General features: G+C 44.1%; 1 protein-coding gene across 2 annotated transcripts in view; it reads left to right on the top strand.

The window, feature by feature from the left end:
* Positions 1-3,204: 3,204 nt before the first annotated feature.
* Positions 3,205-20,755, top strand: part of FGF14 (fibroblast growth factor 14) — a 378,598-nt gene continuing 361,047 nt past the window's right edge. For both annotated transcript variants that reach the window (XM_041423406.1, XM_041423404.1), the window contains exon 1: positions 3,205-3,412. In XM_041423406.1, coding sequence (XP_041279340.1) covers positions 3,205-3,412 — 208 coding nt within the window. The remainder of the gene's footprint in view (positions 3,413-20,755) is intronic.

Below are 20,755 nucleotides of genomic sequence, written 5' to 3'. Positions count from 1 at the left end.
GGACTTCTTTCTGATGTTTTCTCTGTGGAATAGTCAAAAAACTCTATTATGAAATATGATGGTTTCATTCTCCCTTTCTCCTCCAGACACTGCCCCGGCATAGAAGAGATGAAGGTGTTCAGAACTAGCTGTCTCCAAGGGATATCAAGAATCTACAGGTATAAACATTTAGTCTGGGGTACAGCTTGTGGGCAAGAAGCCTAAACTGAACTGTGTGTGTGTCTGTGTATGAGCTGAGTATCTAAGCCCTCGTGCAATCAATAAGGATTTAGAAGCTCCATAAAATAGTTTACCCATAGGTAGCAATCACTGTCCTTTGAGATTCTCCAGGATGCACTGTGGGGTCTCCACCTGCAGCTCCATAAGGGCCTTGGTCTCCCATAGATCCAGAATAAGATCTTCCATGCCTGAATTTGCAAAATATCCTAGGACATCTCAGATGGCTCTATATGTCTAAGTTATTTTGGTTTGTGGGGTTTTTTTTGTGGGGTTTTTTTTCGGGTTTTTTTTTTTTTTTTTCACATTAGGTCAACTCTTTTTTCAAAAGGCTAATCTTTCCATGACTTTCACTTTACATAAAGAGGAATCCCGAATAAATTCGTGCTTTTGCTCAGGTATTTCTTTGCAGGCCTGCCATGCTTTGGGGACCTTTTCAAGGGCATTAAGTTATCAGACAGGCAAGGTGTGTATTTGTTGTCTCAATTAACATAGGAAATTTCTGCTTCTGTATAATTCTCATAAACCTTTAAACCATGTTACCACCATCAGAACCAGCCCCCTTGGGTTCCATAGCCACAGTTTCTGACAACTGAACGATGATGAGATGCTATGGAGAAGTTTTACTCTCATTTAGAAAGCAGGCAGTTACATGCTAGCCTGAGGGACATATACACCAATTACTTGGGTGGGAAGCTGGTAAATAACCTTTTGTTTTCTACAGATCGCAGGCTGCGCCCAGCTACATACTGTTGGCTCCTGAGGTCAAAAGAAGACAGATGCAGACCTCAGATATTTTGGGAATACTCTAGATCAGTTTGTGGAGAGTTGTGACATATGAGCTACCATGAATAGCGCAAGGGCTGTTGTGAACTCCCAGCCAGCTGGCTGCAAGGTGGCCGAGCCAGCTTATCTTCCCAGCAGCCTGTGGAACATCCACATGCTGGGCAGGACAGTGCGTCAGCTCAACAGGCAGCACAGCCAAGGTGACAGAACAAGAGACCAAGCCACTTCTTTGCAAAAAGCAGTATCACTCTGTGACCTTAGCATCACTCTAATTTTTCTTACATTTAATATATCGAGCTTTGCTTCTTTTTGTTTCTACAAACTTGGGTGCTCAGAGGTAGGAACTCTCCTAAGTTCTGCAAACTCCATGGGCTACTTCTCTACAATATAACACTTCATTGCTATGTATAATTCTTCATCTTTGTAAAATATGGTAATGATACTTAAATATAATGTACATGAGGACCTAGTAACCAAGCATCTCATCTATATTTATAAATCCAGAATCTTATTGAAATTAAAACTATCAAAAAAGTTTTCTTTCCTGGTGGGTTTTTCTGGTGCGCTGACCAAATGTTTATTATAAGCATTTCTCAGTGTCGATAAGCAACAGATCTGGGCAAGGCAGAAAAAGCACACACACAAACTTCTGCATTTTTTGTATTTTAGTCTTACACTTCCTTGAGCAATGAAAACTTCCATGGGTTCAGGAAAAAACGCCAACATCTGACCACATGGAATGTGAATATTATTAGAGATTCCATATATGAAAACAGTGTCCTGGAACTTCCAGTTTGTATTCTGATACTGGAAAAAAAAGAATGGTCAAAGAGCAAACGTTTCTTCAAAGAGGTAAAGATGATAGTGAAGATATAGATTACTTTGGCAATGAAGGAGGAGGGAGATAGAGGAGAGGAAGAGGGAGAAGGAAAGGGAGAGGGAGCTGTTCACTGCCCTGTGTTCTCTCACCTGCTTTCTCCTTCCACCCTCTTCTCAGCAGCTCCTTTTTTTACTACCTCATAGTATTTTCCCTCATTTGTTCATGATCTCTGTCCTATCTCCCAACATCTTCCAGTATCCAAACAGTCGACAGAGCTTCTAAAGGGGAGAGGAAGAACACGGGCATCACTTCCAGCTCTTCCAGTGCCACTACTGCCATGCGTGGGTGCAACCGCTCTGGGCTCGGCCGGAGCATCCCTCTGGAGGGCTGGTGACAGGGCAGCGCTCCCTGGGTGGGCCTGTGGAGAGCAGGGACTGGCGCTGCTCAGGAGCCCCTCCGTCTGCCCATGGCCGTGTTGTCAACTCGGCTGTGCAGCAGGTGCTTTTTGTTAGCACTGCCTCTCTGGGGATTTGTGGTACTCGGGAGCCCCAGTCCCGGCCCAGGACTCCCCGCTCATGGCATCATCACACCATGAGACATACGGTGCTTGCCTCTGCTGGGGCAACCCCCAAATCTCACCAGAACGCTCTCTAGGTCTGATGCCAGCAGGTTGCCAAAAAAACCACCCCTCTCGGGCTGATTTATTCAGTTCGCGACTGCGTTGGTCATTCCTGACCGTTGAGACACGGCACGGCAGAGACGGGCAAGCGCCACACTCGGGGGAGGGACAGGTTTCAGGGGCCAGGGCACTTGGGGTGAGGGGGACAGGGCTGCGCGCTCGGCGGCCGGCCCCGGGGCAGCCCACTCGTGCTGCCCGCGGGCGGTGCCGGGCCGGGCCGGGCCGCACGNCGGGGGCTGCGGGCGGGGTCCGCGCCCGCGGCCGGCAGCGCTCTCTGCGCCTCAGCCGGGCTTCGCCGGGTGCTGGCGGTGCGCTCTCCCGCCGCGGGGCTGCACAATGGCAGTCGTTCAGTAGGATGGATCCTGCCGTGGCTTTTGTTCTGCAGATCCACCCATCCTCCTAGCAGTCAAGTACCAGGCTATGGTTTTCTCTCTGGGGATCTTTCTTCCGCGTTTTGCCGGTGTCTCCGATGAGGTTTTGGCCTCGGCTGGGATTTCACTACCTTACTTTTCGTTTGGCTTCACGCTGAAAAAAAGGATTCCTTATATTTGCTCTCCACGCTTTTGGTTATAATCCACTGTTGGTCTAGGGGGAACAACCGTTCAGCCTGGCTGAAAAAAAAGCATCCGCTGAAAAGTCTCAAAGAAATATACCACGTGAGGAAAAAAAACTGGGAGAAGATCGGAATATAATCGCTTTTTCTATGATAAAACTGGTGCCCCTCTTCAGGAGAACTGATCTCAATTTATTATTATGCAACCGCAAGGATCTCTTCTTTCTCAGGGTGTATAAGCTGCTGGATTGCTTTTCGCCCAAATCAATGTGGTTTCTTTGGAACATTTTCAGCAAAGGATCGCATATGCTGCAGTGTCTTTGTGGCAAGAGTCTTAAGAAAAACAAGAACCCAACTGGTAAGCAATCCATTGCAATGCGTTGTTTTTCTTTAATGCTGCCCTGTCTGTTGCTCGCCGAGGTAGATCTGCAATCCTGCTGAGGGGAGAAGGGGGGATATATCGAGGCCAGCACAGACATGCATGTCCATACGTGTATGAATAAGCAAGGAGCGGTTTGTATTAGCTTCTGCCCCTGTCACCACCGAAAAGGGGTAAAAAATAAAATCAAAGGCGACCCTCGCCCAGCCGGCATCTCCTAGTTCCTATGTGCTATTTCCAAGGAGGAAACTTTTACATCAGTACCCTTCTTGTGGGGAAGGCGGTGGAGCCCCCCACTCCCGACCGCGGGAGCCCCCCCCAGTCAGTTTTGGGAAGAGGAGACTGGCTCTCCTGTGCTGGTGTTAGCCGGCCCTGCCTGCGGTGGGTGAGTGTGCCGGGGCTCGGGTCCTGCACAGCACTTTCTGAATAGCTTGCAGTATGTCACCCCACACGCACGCACACCCACCCACCGCCTCGCTCTGCTTTCTAAAGTCAAGCTAGACACCCCCTCCCGCGGCCTGGGGGCTCCCCTGAGTTATCACTCACCCTCGGCACTCAAGGCCAGGAGGGTGGAGGGTGGCGAGGAAAGGGGATGGACACTTCCTTGAGGCTTGTGCCCAGACGGCAACTCAGCCAGCTATGCCGAGTGGCAGCAGCAGCACCGCCGGGTTGGTTGTGCCGCTCCTCCGCCTCTCGCTGCCGGGATGACCCCTCTGTGCCACACACCGGTGTCTCTGCGTCCGTCTCTATGTCTGCCTGGCAGCCGGGATCATGCGCTTCGGTTCAGCCCGGCTCCGAGGGGGAAACTTGCAGTACATTACATAAGAAATGCAAATGCAGGTGCTCTGGGCCGCCTGGTCCCTGGGGGTCACGCTGCTGCTGTTGCATCCCTCTTGCTCGGGGCGTCCGTGGGCCAAGCCCGCGGCTTGGCGAGCAAGGTGGGCGAGAAGGGATGCTCGGCGTGAGGGGGAGCCGGGAGCTTTCCTGGGGAAATACCGGCCCTTCCCGCCGGCCTCTGGTCCCCCATCCGCCTTGCTCGCTCACCCCGGCCGGCAGGTTGTCTGCAAACACTTGCGTGCCTGGGGAGGCGAGAGCCGCCGGAGCCCAGGCTGCGAGGGGAGGGCTGCCGTGTGTGCGCGCTGGTGTGTGTGTGCTGGCTGCCCTGCAGTGGCAGCTCCCGAGCAGGAGGCTCCTGACGCCGGCACTGCAGTGTAGTAGATCATAGATCCTCGTTGCCTGACACCCCAACATCAACAAGCAGCAGCCCTGGCAGCCCGCACCCCTCTCCTTAAAGGTGGCCGGGCTGCCGGCTGCTGCTTTGCTCAGCCCAGGTCCGGTGCAGAGTCGAGGTGGGCACATCGGCGGATTTACCCTTCCCCGCCCCCGGCTTCCGTTTGCCAGCTCGTCTCGCCCCTTTCCCCCCCGCCGCTGCCGCAGCAGTGAAAAGCAGCCACTTAGCATACCAAAGAGGCTGAAATGCCCCGCCGGAGGCTGCGCTCAGCCTCCCGCAAAATGCCCTTCGCTGCACTCGTCCCTTAGCACCGCAGCCAGTGGCCGGGGGCCACTTCCTACCCGTGTGTCCCCCCGGGCGGGATGGGCCAGACAGGGTCAGGACGGCCGACCACCTTCTCGCAGCCCCTGGGGATGCCCCTCTCCGCCTGCCCGGGCCATGCACGCAGGGGCCGTGACCGCGGGGCGAGAGCAGAGCGGCGGCGTGGCCCTGCCTGCCCTGCCCGCTGCCGACGCTCCCCCGTCGGCGGGGGTCCGGCTCCAGCGCCGTGGTGCTCTGGGCAAGAGGCGATGCTCCTGAAGAAGGGATTTGGAGGGGGGGCAGGGGCTGGAAGAGGGCTGGTGGTTTCTAGGCCTTTCAGTTTGCATACCGGGGGGGGTGAGGCGTATGCCCTTCCACACACACACACTCTGGTCCACCCCTAAAGATTCGTGTCCTTTCCTTGGGGAGGGCAGGCTGTCAAGATATCGGCCCCTGAAGACGTCTTGTATCCCTCGGAGTGCCAGGCAACCGCGGCACAGCTTTCCACCTCCCCGGGGACTTTGCCGCACTTACCTACTCCCTCTGCATATGGGACGAGTGGATTTGGCTGGCAGGAGCGGCACTATCCCTGCCGCCACCCTGCCTGCCAAGGGCTGCACTGGCCCGAGGAGGGCTGACCCCGTCTTCTGAAGCAGTGGGGGGAACACGTATGAGAAGCGAGGTGGGCGGGGGGGAGCGGGCAGGGGGCGCGGAGTGGGGCCCTGGCGGGTGCTGCCGCTCCGGCCAGCTCCGCGGTCTCGCTGCCCGCCCGCACAGGCTGCGCTGCTCTGCTCCGCTCCGACTTGATCCCGTCGGAGAAGCCGGGACGCCGAGCCCGGCCGAGCCGCACGCCCCGTCCTGGCACTCCGTTCCGGGAGCGCTGAACTGCGGCTATCTGTCTGAGGAGGCTAATAATCCGCTTGGCCGGATTAGCTGGTAGCTCGGTCACAGGCGCTGTTGCTCTGACGGCAGATCGTCTCCACTCAGGCTGGGGTCGCCCGCGGGAGCGCAGGGAGCCGGTGCCGCGATGCCCTGGTGCCCCCGGGCCGTGCGGCAGCCCGCAGACCCCAGACCCCATCCCCGCTGCGGCACGGGGCGCCGCTACCGCCCCCCGCCCCCTTTGCCCGCCAAACTTTTCGGGAGCCGCTGGGGTTTTCAGTCTCAAAAGTCATCAAATGAGCGAGCATCTGCCGCTGATCCAACCGTGCAGAAAATCCAGCAGGTTAGGCAACTAACGCTAGCTGTAATTGCAGTTTATTTAGCTATTTTCGGCCTGCTGCACTTTTTTTTGGTCCCTTCCTAGAGCTGGTCTATCTCCAGAAACGGGACTGAGTGGCTCCTTTCCAAATGTTCTCTCCTTTGCGTTCCCTCTCCAGCGCTGGCTGCAGCCCCCCCTCCATGTGCGGACCCCCTCCCGGGCTCCCTCCGTCCCCGGGAGCCTCGCCCCACCGGCACCGGTAACCGGCACCGGTCCGAGCTCCAGAGACGGGGACAAGAGCGGCAGGGAGGGATGGGGAGTCCGAAGGGCTGTGTGTAAGTCTCTGTCAGGATTGCATCAGGAGGCTTTGGTTTTATGGCTGGCTGAAACCCCTTGGTTTCAGATTTGATATCCTTGATAGAGGAGCTGCGTTTGATTGCTGCTATTATTTACCTCTTTGCATTTATTCGTGAGGAGAAAAACTTTGGGAATCAATAGGTGTGGCTGTGTTTTCAGCTACTGAATATTTCTGAACGTTCCTTAGTGTAATGGTGAATGGTACAATCAGTGAAGCCCCTCATATCTGCAGTGTCCTGTCTCATGTGAAAATGTTTGCCATGTGTCAGGTTCCCTGGGCCTCACTCATTTTTGCAATTATTTCTGTCTAACTCTGCCCTTCCCACTTGTCATACACACAGAGGGGACTTTAAAAAGTGCAAGACCAAAGGGACTTTTTCTTACAAATAGTTAAAAACTGCTCTAAACCATAATCCTGAACCAGGGCTTGTTATAATAAGATATTGTCCTCCTGCTTTCCCACCACCATCCCCAGCCTCCAAACTGGGTATCTTCAGCTAGGGAGTGGCAAAGTCATGGGGAGAATTTGAGGCCTGAGAAGTGGGAAAGGAGATTATCTCTGGTTGCTTTTTGAAGCAAGTCCAGCAAGTGAATAGATTTTTTTTTTTACCAAATGCCAGCTGTTTGGGTGCCCACGGGAGGTGTGTTGGCTGGAGTCCAAGATGCCCCCATGGCGGGGAATTGCTATCACATTTCACTCCTGGTGGCAACCCAGCAGACAGAGGATGGATCAGGTTTCCTCTTCATTCACTTCCAAGGAGAAGCATCTCTCCAACACAGTCAGGGATGTTGACAGGAGAGTAGATGGCAATTGGCATTACTATAAATACATTACTGATGGAGGATTTAATTTAGGAAATTAGTATCAATCTCACATCAATTTCAAATACAAAACCTGTTTTAAAAGCAGTAAGTCTGAAATCCAGGCTGCAGCTGAACTGGAATCTCTGCATAGTCCCATGTTAATTTCCTACTCCATAAAATATCTTGTCTGGTATTTTCTGGTTGCTAATAATTTTGAAAAAGTTTCTAAGCACAGCCATTGGAGGATCTGTTTGAAATGGAAGCTTATGTTCTGCCCATAAAATGTATAGTAGGTATGTGTCTTTATCTGAATTCTGAAAAAATTTGATCTCCCCGCTGCTTTCCCTACTCATAGAAAGGAAACCTCCCACCAAAAGACAAAGACAGTAAGAGCTGTGGGCTCAGGTCCTTGAAGTTTCTTTCATGTAGGTCCGAAAAGCAGCTCTGACTGCTTAAATACTGTAATTCCTGTAGTGGGAATTAAGGCATGGTCTGTTTCTCTTGCTCAAATGTAAAACTGCCTATTTACATGTATTTCACCTATTGAAGTTTTGTCGTCTCTGGAATACATTTCCTGAATTTGTACAAATTTAATTATTCTTGATCAAATTAAATTGCATACTCTACTCATTAAAGGGTGAAATTTATGCCTGCTCATGTGTCTCCCTACTGTAATAAAATGTTTGCACCTAGTTCAATGTCTGCTAATGACAGGCCATTTATAAATGAATTCAAATATAAAACGGATGACTTAGGCTTAAGGAAAATACAAAAAATGTATTTACAGATATCACTGGTTTAAATATTTATGTGTATGCATTTTTCATTTGAGCTTGATGTTTATTCTACTTAACCTTCTCAGATTATATTAAGTATATCAATTTTAAGCTAAAATTCCTATTGACTTCAAATCCAAAAAAAGCAGTGATTTAGACATTCTGAATTTGTCCCTTTGTAAAGATTTTCTGTCCAATAAATGCCTGTAAAAATATAATCTGGACATGAGAGAGTTACTTGAAATTGGAAACCAGTTTTTCAGGAGGACTTCATAAATCTAAAGAAATGGGAATTGGGCCCTTACACTGACTCTGAGGGTGCATTTTATAGCTAGTGGGGTCACTACCGAGGTTTCCATAGGAACAGTCAACATTTAGGATAAAATCTTTTGAGTCTAGGTTGCAGATAGATAAATGAAGTGGTTCTGTGCAAATTAAACTGAATGTTTACAGAGGTTTGCCAAACGTGCCTCTAGACAGTGAGTCCTGCTGGAGCATGTTTCACTCAGTCAAGGAAGATCTTGTTGCTCGGGGAGCAGTGGTTTGTTTCTATACCTAGTTCTGGTTTAGATGGCTTTTGTGATTTTGGACACACTGTTACTTACCTATTCCTTCCCTTCCAGCTTGTTAGAAGTTGCAGGCAATTTCTGAATGTTGCACAAGCGTGCTGTTGGCCCTTTTGTTTGTTTTTCACTTTTCAGTGAATGATAGCTTTTCAAAGATAAATTACTAGTTTACTGAACAACTCATGGAGTAACAAAACATCAAGTGATCATAAAACTTTACAATCTCTGTTGTGAAAAAAAATTGCTGAGATGTAGCACGTGGCTTGAGGTACAATTAATGTATCCAAGAGCTACTTGCCACTGTACAGGAAGAGTTTATGTGTGTATATAGTAGGAGAACAGTTTGTCAGACTGCACCCAGGTTTAGTTCAGGAAGAGCCCCCTTCTTTCAGACTGTGCTACTACTGTCACAGCAAATTAAGCCAGGAAGAAAATCTTTTCATTGGAGACCATATAATAAAGTGCTTAAAATATTCATCTTCAGCCTGGGTATTAAAAAAAAATATTATTGTGTTCTTGAAGTGAATCCTTGCAGTAGATTCACCCAGAAGTACTGAAAATAATAATTGCAAAAGGAACTGATGGTGCTTGGCACCATGATGGACTGAACACACAGTAAGCAAAATGTAGGCAATGTATTCTTTTTAATATACTCTGCAGCAAAGAAAAATAGCATGTGAATAATTAACAAAGCTGTTATCCAAAACAGGAGCACACTGACTCTGAAGAAGAACTTCTTGAGGCCAAAACCTCAAAAATCATTAAGTGAAAGGCATTTAATGGATACATGGAATGCAGGTTTGGTGTATTTGTAGCATATGCTGTTAGAAGCATTCATGTTTAATAGTTACAAGGAAAGTAAACAGTTGCTGATGAAACTGCATCGAGAAATCAGAATAATAATATCTGTAGTAATATTCAATGCACAATCCAGATTAATAACACCTTCTGCAGTGGAACTCAATGACTAGTTTAGGTACCATACTGTGGTGAACATAATCAACATTTTAATAGTTTTTGAGTTAATATTGAATGGTTGTATGGGTCAAATAACAATAGGTAGCATACAGTTGCTGGCAGAAACTGATAGTCTAATTTTAATATCTGTATTTTGTCTTTTCACTCTGACACCTGCTTATTTGACTTTTAACTGGAAACAGCATGAGGAATTGCACTGAACAAGTTTAGTGCTTGCATACAGTAGGCGCTGTCTTAGAAATTACCTGGCTTAATCTTTTTGTGGCACTGAAATGAACCTGATCCTGTCAGACAGAAGAATCAAACCAAGGTTAAACATTTTATTTCCACTGGAATTTTTTGGCTTTTGGTCAAGGACAGAGATACAAATAAACTGTAGATTCCCGAAAGGCCTGTATTTTACTGAGCTGAGAGAAGAATATACTTCACTTTTCACTGAAATTCATTGTGTCACCCATGTTTTTTTGTGTATGGCTTTGTCATCTAGAAAGATAAGAACATAGTGAGGATACAGAACGTGCAGGATATGTGCCTTAGCTGTTGATCCTGTCCTGTCTCCACCTGTGGGCATTAGGTGGTATAAGAAAAAACGCAAAACATGGCAAATCTGTGAGTTTGATCCTTCCCCTCATCTGTCTCCTCAGTTTTCAGCTGTCACTGGACTATGAAGTTGGAGCTTGTATTCAGGTCACTGTGTGTAGTAGCCTCTGAAAGAACTATGCAACTTCAGTTATCAAACACCATTTCTATTTTGGGCATCAAAAAACTTTGCATGGCAGTGAGCTCTACATAACCACGTGTTGTGTGGAAAGGATGTGGAGGTGTTTGCACTTTCTGTGGGCACTCCTGGGTTCTTCTGTTGAAAAACAGAGGTTAACATTGCTATTCCTGCCCCATGTTTGTGATTACTGATTCTGGAGAGCTTTTCAGGTGAAAAGCATTTCTTTCATGGTGCCTTTTCCTTCCTTGAACTATCCTGAAATCCTGGACATTTCTATCATCTTGGTTCCTGTGCAGTATAACTTGCCTTTGCTGGGGGTATAGGATATCTTTGGCTTAGGAGGACTAAAACAAGGTAGCAGCTGACACATCCCTCTGCATGTGCTGCTTTCTTCCATCTAAAATAAGTTAATTTCTATGGATTTTCTAGGCCTATGGGATAAGGAAGTATGTCCTGAAAAGGGCATGTTTTCACAATGTCCTTTCTCTTGAGGGAACAAGTGGAATATTACTCTCTTGAAGAAGCCTTTAAAGAATTAAGCTCTAGTGTGACTGAAAACTAGAAGTTCGTACTGTTGTTGAACAGTTTGAACAGGAGAGACAGCTAGCGTAAAAAAGCAGACTTCTGTTTACATATAAATCTCTTGCTTCTCACCAATGCTAGCAAAGGAAATATGCAGGAATTTGATTGCCCTTTAATGAAGTTTGAGACGAAAATGCTAATTTAAAGAAGGCAAGTTTGCCAGACTTGTTACTCTTTCAGTAAATGTATTTCTGAGCATGTCTCTCTACAATCAAACAAAATGTCCAGATTAAACAGTTCCCAGTTCATGCTTCTCATTAAAGAAGTGTACTATAGAGCACTACAATCGCTCTGTAGTTTCTCCACATATCACTCTTTCATTATAGGTACATTTATTGACATTGAATGAGATGAAGAGGAACTACCAGTGCAAAACATAGTGGAAAATGCATTAAAAAAAAAGGTGGGAAAAGATGTGGAAAAATTATAGCTCAGGGAAATGCTTTAACAAATCAGTTAAATCTTAATACAGTAATATCGTATAGAGTATCATATCAGGAATATCTTAACGAGGATTAAATTATTAATAGTCCCTATTATTTGTGGTACTTATGACACAAAGATCCACTTTACAGTTCTGATTTTCTTGGAACTGGAAATTGCAAGTCAAACCCAGACAGCTAATAGTTTCTGAGAAACGGAACCTAAATGTGATGTAGGCAGATTATCTCACTAGGAGATCAGCCAAAGATCTCAAATGTGAACTACCTTTAGGATGTCTACAACCCAGGTGCAATTTTGTGGCTTGGACTCTCACAAAAATCCATGTTTTAAAGTAGCACTAACAGGTGGATTAAAATTTGTAAAGCTTTACACCCCTGAGAGAGTTCTTCCTAGTCACTTGCTGTTTTAAATCCTTTTTTCTTTTTTTTTTTGTGTTTGTCCCCATGTGAAGGAGACTTTCTGCTTCAAAAAAATCTAGTTACACAGAGTTTCATAATCAACATTTGCTAGTCTTTTGGCTTTACTCAGACATTTATTATCTCTATGAATATGACCTTGATCCATCCCAAACTCTGTAATCTCCATTATAGTTTCTCACATCACTTTGAGTTTTTTCACCTTCTCCTTGTGCAAGCATCTCACCTTTTTACTTTGGGTAAGGTCTTTGAGGAAAATTAATTAGCCCTTAATTGTATTTCTTTCAGATATTTTTAAGTCCTCTCCACCACTTTGAATAATTAGCTAGTGACCATGAGCAGAACAACTGCACAGGCTTATTTTATTAATGATATAATAGGTATTTAGGATGGATGAAGGGTAGGCTGATGGACTACCCTTTTTTTTAATTGGGCATGAGCTGTATACATTGTTTTTTCCCACTTTCTGGTAATTTACAGTAGCAGAACAATAGCAGAAGTAAAGAAATACAGAGGCTGTAAAACAACTGTGATTGATTAGGAAAAACCAGCAAAATCAGCAAGAGGATTTAGAAGACCTAATAACAAATGTTAGCCTTTTCATTTGTTTTGAGGATCATTTGAGGATATTACTTTCTTGAGGATAAAATGAGTTGTGTGAGATTCTGCTGTTAAAGCAGGACTCCTCAGCATCCAGGGAAATTTCCTGGATATTATTGCTGGGCATTTCTTATTTGTGTTGGCAGGGAGTTGGTTCCAGGTCCTGGCTTTGTTCACTTAGGTTCTATGTATCTCCTTGAAGCTTGTGGCCATGGCACAAGCAGAAGAGATGCCAGAGGGCTGCAAAACCTGTGTGGATGCAAGGCATGCCTTGTGTGTTCATAACCTCAGCAGAGTACCAATAGAGTAAACCTGTGGTTTGGATCTTGCTCACTTTTGATTCATCTTGTTCACCTTTGAGCTCACTTTTGATGGCCCAGTTTAGAGACGTTGTTGTGTGAAAGGATTGTAACGTGCCGCTTCAGTGCTACACGCTCCAGGGTTCTGCTGGCCAGGGACATTAGTAGCAGAGCCAGTGACTATGTGTCCCTAAACCCTGTGTTCTGAGCTGTTGAGCTCTGGTTATGTGGTATTCACATACTCTTTGAACAGAGAGAGACAAATTCTCTCTCCCAGGATTTTTCCTGAGGAAGGCAGTGAGAAAGCTCACAGAAAGAAGAGAAAACAATTCTTATCTCTACGTGCTGCTCCTGTTGTTTTGCACATATAGAATGCGTTATAAAGATTGTTTACCAAAAGGGATTTGCTAATTAGACTCCAGTGGTAGTTGTTTGGACTGATTGACCAATTAAGTCAAAGCTGTGTTGTGACTGTCTAGTAAAAGTCTCAAGTTTTCCTTTAGTATTGTAGTACAGTTTAGTATTAGCATAGTATAGTATGTAGTGTAATATAGTATAGCTTAATAGAGCAATTGTTCAACTTTCTTAATCATGGAGTCAGAGCACATTATTCCTATGTCTGGGGGTCATCCAAGATCCATATGGCTATATGCACAAAGTTTTGTAACATGGCATAGATGAGTTCTCCTACCTTTGAAACTTGTAGCATGGTATCTTCCAAGGAGCAGGGTATCTGAAAGCAGTATGGGATTATTTTACAGCAAATATGTCATTATGTAGTGTATGTATGGAAGAACCACATTTTTTGAAGGTGATCTTACTTTGTTTTCAAACCAGACTTTAAACTCTGAAAATGTTTCTGGAAGAGTGAAAATATAGGAGAAAAAAACCTGTTGTTTTCTATGTAATACATATCTGGGTAAAAGAAATAAATTTACTCATGGTAGGAGAAATTGGAACCAACGAAGTGGGAATAGAGGAATTGTGATTTTCTGTTCTATTGTCTTTCCTCATTTTGATTTGTCTTTGCAGTTTATGTGAAATTATGTATCTGAAGCACTACTGACATGAAGTGAAGATGAATCCAATGATTTGTGTGCCACAGTAAGATATTCTCTCCTGACAGAAAGCTTTTTGTGAAAGCATGTCTTGAAGACATTGGCTTTCTTAGCACTTCAGCATCATGGATGTTGATTTTGACAATTTCCATACACCATTGATGAAAACACTCTCTAAAGGGTTGCTCAAGACAGTTACATAAATATGGAGCTCTCATTTAAAAAAAAAAATCTTTGAGCAAAATGTGAGAAAAAAAATTGAACATAAGTATATAAAGGTGAGTATCATGGTAGTTTTAACTGTAGGGTTACTAAGTTTCTCTTAGATGCTGGATGAGAATGATTTTATTCCAGTTGTGCCAGCTGCCATTGAATGAAAGTGGAGGTTGAAGTTTTGGGCCTTATAACTAAAGCAGAAATAAGCTGTACATTGTGCAGTCTGGGTTAAACTATTTTTAAAAAGGTATCAGGAGTAACAGCAAAACAAGGGTTGTTATGTTTTCTGGAGCTCCTTTTCCTTGGATTTCAGTGGCTGTCTGGAATAACTATGGTCTTGGTTTGCTGCCAAAAAGAACACCTGCTAATAGATTTAAGACAGAAGATGAGGAGAAGATAAATACTAAGCCCTTGTAGTCATATATGTAGGTTAAGAATTTGGGGGTGGAACTTGCTGAAGTTAGAACAAAAGTAAGCCAGAATGTGATGTTAGTACATTAAATGAGTTTTTATCAGGGGCTATGTGGATGATGCATGAATAGTGTGGGATGCTCTCTCTCCCACTTATTCTCAGAGGGAGATGAAAAACCAGAATGACAAAAGAAATTATAAAGTAAATAATAAAAGGATTAAAGGAGTCTGTAGTCATTTAGACAGGTTAGTGATAGAGAGTCCTACAGGCGAGCAGAATTTAGAAATTGTTGAAGCTATTTATCAATTGAAGAGCAAATAGAGCTGAAATTTAAGGACATTTTCATAGAAAGCATCTGTTTCTAGAAGTGTTTCTTTCCAAGGACATAGAGAGAGTTTTATATTTGAGAGTCTAGCTTTTCCCAATTTATTCCATTTATAGCTGTCTTGCTAAAGGTGAAATATCCTTGTAAACATTGCTTTGCTCTTATAAATGAAGGCGCTCCCACGCTCCCCTGAATCTACCAGCTGTCACTGCCCAGCTCTGGAAGGGTGGCCTCCAGGATGACTTTAGGCCATGTGTCCAGGGCCTCCTGCCTTCCTGGATGCCCTGGGAGTCTCCTGTCTGGCAGCCCTAGATGCTTTGGACCCGCATGGGCGTGCGGAGTCCTGTGTGTGCTGCAGCTGCCTGGGCTAACACCTGCTGGCTCCCCTGCAGGAGAGATGATGGCACAGGAGTCAGCTCCTGAGGGTGGCCCTCAAGCTAAACTGAAACAGCCTGTGTAGTTGCCACAGCAACTGCTGGGGAGAGGAAATGTATTATCCCACTCCAAACTGTTCTACAGGGCAACTTTTAAAATGCAGAATATGTACTTCCATGGATCTTAAGCTGTGTAAATCTTTGTGCAAGACACCATGTCGTGGGCAGTACAAACTACAGAAGAAGGCACTATAGGTTCAGTATTAATTTGCATTTTTCTTCCAATAGTTTAATAAATTCACAGTGAAACAGGTCAAGAATGTTGGGTGCCATTCAGTCCTTGAAGATGACCACAAATCTGCATCAAAAAGCCTACACTGGAGATCTTCAAGTAACTTCAAAGGGAAAGCCATTCTCTTCTTCTCATCAACAGATGGCAAATCAGAATTGTGAGTAAGAACTGTCCACCTTCAGTTTGGCATTGATACCATTCTCCCACCTTAGACTCCTCCTAGTTGTTCAGGAACATAAGACTGAATTTATATTGCTTAATTAAAAAGGGCCAGGGATTGATCCAAGTCCAAATGGCTCTGCCTGGCTCATGTCCAGGCCACTTACAGTTACCACCCTCCCTGGCAGATTAGCTTGGAGAGAGCTCGCTGAGGTGGTGCCTGGGTCTTGAGGAAGAGTGTGGATGACTAGGGCTCTAGCACTTATTTAATTTAACAATCTGAACACAGCCAAAGAGGATCAGAAAAAGCCTTTCACTCCCAGTAAGGAAAGTTAAGGCAAGCTCTGCTTGTAGATGTCTACTTGTGGCCCCAGCTTCAGAGAGGAACTGTACCTGGACTCATAACAGCATAACACCATCCCGAACCAGCTAAGGGGTTATTAAAGCTTCCATAAAGTGAATGAATCCCAGCTTCATCCTTTGAGGAAGGAGCACCTAGGAAGGGGCTTCCTGTGGGCCTTGGTTGACCTTGTGCAAAGCTTGTGGAGGAAGGAGAGCACAGAATACCTGCTTCAGAGCAAGTCTGGCAGCTGAGCAGCAGAGACCTGAGTCTGCAGGGGATGAATCATAACGAGTTTCTGAGGAGGATGAACCAGACAGGAAGGAGAGCTCAATTTTGCTGGGGAAAGGAGCATATCTCCTCTTTTTTCTCTCTTTCACAACAAGAAGATGGAGTAGGGTAAGGAAGAGCTGAAGGACAGGAGATTCCCTCTGTCTCTGGATAAAATATTTTTTCTTCTGCTTCACTATCTTTTACTTCCTTCCTTCTCCCTGGCCTTATTTGGGATCATCCCTTCATTTGTGTGAGCATGTGCAACAAAACTTGTATTCTCAGTAACCTGTTGTTTTACTGCACACCCACTTTCTGTTTTCTGAGCTACATGGGCATCAACCTGCATTGTTGCTGCACGTACTTGATCTTCCTTTAATTTAAGGATATGTATTTCTCCCTACATGGCCAGCAGTTGCTCTCTTCCCTTTTAAAGTTGTGAGGCGATGAGTAAAGAAATAGTTTTCTTTTCTGATTATTGATGCTTTAAATATGTTGGCAGACTAAATCTGGTCACAGTCTGTGAATTTACAGGGTCTGACTTATAGGCTGACAGTATGGTCCAGAATACTTGTGTGTTTTTCTTAAAGCAATGAAAATTAGGCAGCATAAACCAGTTTGCATTTTGTTTTTAGCTGGGTGGGGTTTTTTTAAAATAGTTTTAGGGACAATCAGTTTGTGGCACTTGAGTCTACTTTGATTCTTCTCTGTGAGGATGCACAGGGTATATTTACTCTTGCTTTTTAATGCTAAATGTGAAAAGATTGAATGTAAGCAATAAATTCTTCTTTTTTAATCAATCCTTTGAAGACTCCTTAAGGTGACTGTTCCTTTACAAGTTGAATATCTGAAAAAACCCCAAGTATCACTGCTTAATTTGGGGCTAAGAAGGGTGTTGCATTTAACAGAGATTTTTATGTTTCCATTGCTTACAATAAAAGCAGTTATGAAAAGTTCTTATGATGGTACACAATTATGTTTTGCATTAAAATGAGGCACAGTGGGGTCTGTATTCAGCCTGTCAGCTTGTTAGAGAAAGCTGGAATTTCTGAAGCTATTCTAAACACCCTGAATTTGGTAGTCAAGTCAAATCTTCTAAGCCAGTGAAGTCTTCTCAGCAATAGAGAAATAAAGGACTTTAGTATAAGTACTTCTCAGTGTATCAGTTATATTGAAAACTGTTTCTTCTGTTAGTAGAACATTATTGTAGCATGTCTAGGACTTTTTATGTGGCTTGGTAATTAAGACAACTTGGGCCAAATGAACTGCATTGAGGTTCTTTTTAAGAGTGAAAGTACCTTATTTTCAGTCCTGCTTCTAGGCTGGAGAAATTAAGTTTTTTGGTGTCTCTGCATTTATAGTACTTTTCCCTTTTGTCATGCTAATTGAAAGCACCATCTTTAATCCTTCTTCTAGGAAGTTTCTTGCTATTTGCTTTTCATGGCAGTGCTCCACTATCATATTCAGGTAATTACAGACCTCCAAAGATGTGTTTTATAGGAGGATAAAGGAAGCATTTCTCCATGGCCAGAACATGGGACCTCTCTTGTGGTGGTAAATAATTTTTGCTCTCACAAAAGAAAAAAAATGGTTTTTGGCCTTGGCACACTGCTTTGGGTTTTTAAAAATCTAGCTAAATTTAAATATTCAAATCCTTTCTTGCTAATCCACCACTCCATGGCTTTTCTAAGGAAAGGTCCCTGTTTCTGTGGAAGACAAAAATTTTCTTGTACAGATTAAATAGTTCTGGCCTTAATCTACTATTACTTGAATAATTCTTACAGCATCAGCTTTAGTCTACTTCATCTTCTTGTCATTTTATCTTACAGTGATTAATTGACAGAACAAGTATACCTTCCCCTGTTTGCACTTGAGGGCATTAACTAATCTAGTTAACAAACTAATCTAGGTCTGGAGAAAACAAATAGAACAAGAAGCAAATGAACAGTGAGACTGCACACAATTTCCTTCCGTGTGAACATGGTTCTCTTGGGTCTTCCTCTCGAAAGAACTGAGCTTTTTCTCAGAATCCCAAAGTTCTTGGTTTTGTCATTGCTCAGTTAGGTACAGGTAACAGTGAAAACCAGAACAAACTGGAGGTTACACAAATAGATTTCAGAAGTCTCAATGTGTCTTCAGTGAAAGACCTCGAAGCAAATTTATTAAATGAAGGGCTGACTTGGCAGGAAGTTCTAATCCTTTTGAAAAATACTTCTAAAAAAAGGAATATCAGAGAATGAAAGTTCAAACTGCCTACATTGCAGTATACAAATTAGTGAGCGAGTCACCTGGTAGTCTCCTTGTCCCTGGTACATGGCACTAATGTTTTCTGCCTCAGGGGTATGTGCAGTACCCTAAGTCCCTGATAGAATGCTACTATTTAAAAAAAAGTTTTGTTTCTTTGTTTGTTTTGTTTTTGTTTATTTGGCTTTTGTTTGTTTGGATTTTTAATTGTTTTGTTTTGTTTTGTTTTTAATCTGGCACAGAAAGATCTGGCTAGTATAGAAATTTGTGACATTGGTAGGTCTTAGCAGTACTTTTTGAAGAATAGTTATACAAATACTCATTCTTTTGAGGTTAGATACAGTGGTGAGTGTACAGAACTTCTGAAAGAGCACTGGTGGAAAGGCCAGTGTGTAAATTGCTGCCCAGTAGACTGCAATACCCAATAATTATGACATGAAGGTCCATCACTGGAACAAAATTTAGCAATTCTTGCTTTAAGTTCGTAGATATTTATCTAGGAGGGCAGTTAAGCCAAAAAACTCCATTATCTTAATGTGGTACCCTCTGCAAGTCCATGCTAAGCCTTTTGAACTGAGAATGCACTCAAACAGGCAGCTGGGGTAGTGAAACTGTTTTCTGTAGTGTTTATAGGAACCAATTATATGCAATTTGTTTAAATTAGTGGTGAGCAGTTCTACATTAACAATTGTCTTAGTGCTAGTAAGTGGGAGTGTCTGGAATGTGGCACTTTGCATACTCAACTCGTTTCTGCACTTTCAACACACCCAGTGCTTTCATAGCAAGAGGATAGAGCTGAATCTTTTTAGCTCAGATATTTTTACAAGCTCTTATTTTTTTCTATTTTGTTCTGGGCAAATTTTTACCACTCTTTCTACAAGATAATTAATTAGCTGTTGCTCCTGTATTTCCTGTAATAACCCTATTAAAAGACACCATTTCTGTCAGAATATCCCATGGCTAATGACTGGGCAGATTGTTCTTGCCCCTAGATGCAGTTAGCTAATTAGAGATTATCCTGCTACACAGCACTTTAAGCTGTATTTCCTTTTCTTAGCCCACAGAGAACATAGAATCACAGAACAGTTGGGGCTGGTAGGGTCCTCTGGAGATCATCTAACTCCCCTGTTAAAACAGGGTCTTTTAGAGTGGATTGCACAGGATCATGGCCAGTCAGGTTTTGGATGCCTCCAGAGATAGAGACATGAGCATGGGAAAATTATTTTTGTCAGTGCCATGACCTCTACTGCAGTCCATCTACTTATTCTCCTCCTTCTGCTTTTGTCTCTCTCCCCATCCTCCTTTCAAACAAATTTGTTAGAGAAAGAGTGAAAATCCTGCTTTACAGCACTGAGTGGGGAGATTTTTCCACCTGGGGATGGGATTTGTAGCCAAGTTTCCTCACCACTCTCTCTGCTTCTGTGGGTACAGCACAAAGCTCCTGTCAGTTCACATCCTTTGCTGTAGCGCAGAGCCTCAGCAGCACTGTGTGTTTCCCTGTATTTTAAACTGTAGTGGATTTAAAGAAGCCTGAGAGCTTGGACACTTCTGCTGTGATCCATAAGAGAGCTCATGGTCTTGCTCCTGTTTTCCTTTAGTGCCAAGAGGAAGTAACCAGAGACAGCTTTCAACGCCTTAGTGGCAGTGACCATTTTTGGAGCACGGTGTGTGCCCCATCACCTGATGAGTTTCAGCATGGAGATGTTTCCTAACAGGAGAGGCCTTTTCCTTAGGAGCAAAGAGGTTTTGAGTTTATGGTACTATGGGGCAAATACTGCCCTTCTGAGAGCAAGATCCACTCAGTACAAATTAGGGTGTATTTGAATAACAGATGGGTAGGCAAAAGGCTCCTGAAGTTTCTCTAGAGAGAGCACAAGATCTGCTCACTGTACCATCCAGCCTGTGTGTAGAGGTATTTGTGTGAGTGGAGTAGAGGGAGGAAAGAACAAAGCCTGTAAATCCTCTGGTAGGCAGACGTTCAGCAAAGGAGCTTCACATTTTGTGGCTGAGAATCAAAATTTTTGGGTCTTATTACAGAAGTTCTCTTCTTCAAAATGTGATAAAAATAATTCATTTTTTGTTCTGTTATAAAGAGCCATTCTTCTCTTCTGTATACTATACTGAAAGTATTCAATGTATATTCCACTTTCTTCCTGCTCTTCTCTGCTCATGGGTACCATGAGACTTAATACTTACTAAAGGACATTTTTTTGGGTTCTTTTTCGTCATGCGGCATTTCAGTTGTGTCCACTCAACTTTGCTTCATTTTTGGCAATACTGTATCGAAGGTTTAAGAAGATAATGTGTAAACAGAAGCCAATTAGTCATATTTATGATGGATGTACAAAGAGCTCTTAGAG

Source organism: Onychostruthus taczanowskii, unplaced genomic scaffold (genome assembly GCF_017590055.1).
Source record: "Onychostruthus taczanowskii isolate IOZ18803 unplaced genomic scaffold, ASM1759005v1 scaffold77, whole genome shotgun sequence".
NCBI classification, from domain to species: domain Eukaryota; kingdom Metazoa; phylum Chordata; class Aves; order Passeriformes; family Passeridae; genus Onychostruthus; species Onychostruthus taczanowskii.
Note: the sequence above shows the minus strand (reverse complement) of the source record. Positions and strands in the feature narration are given on the sequence as shown.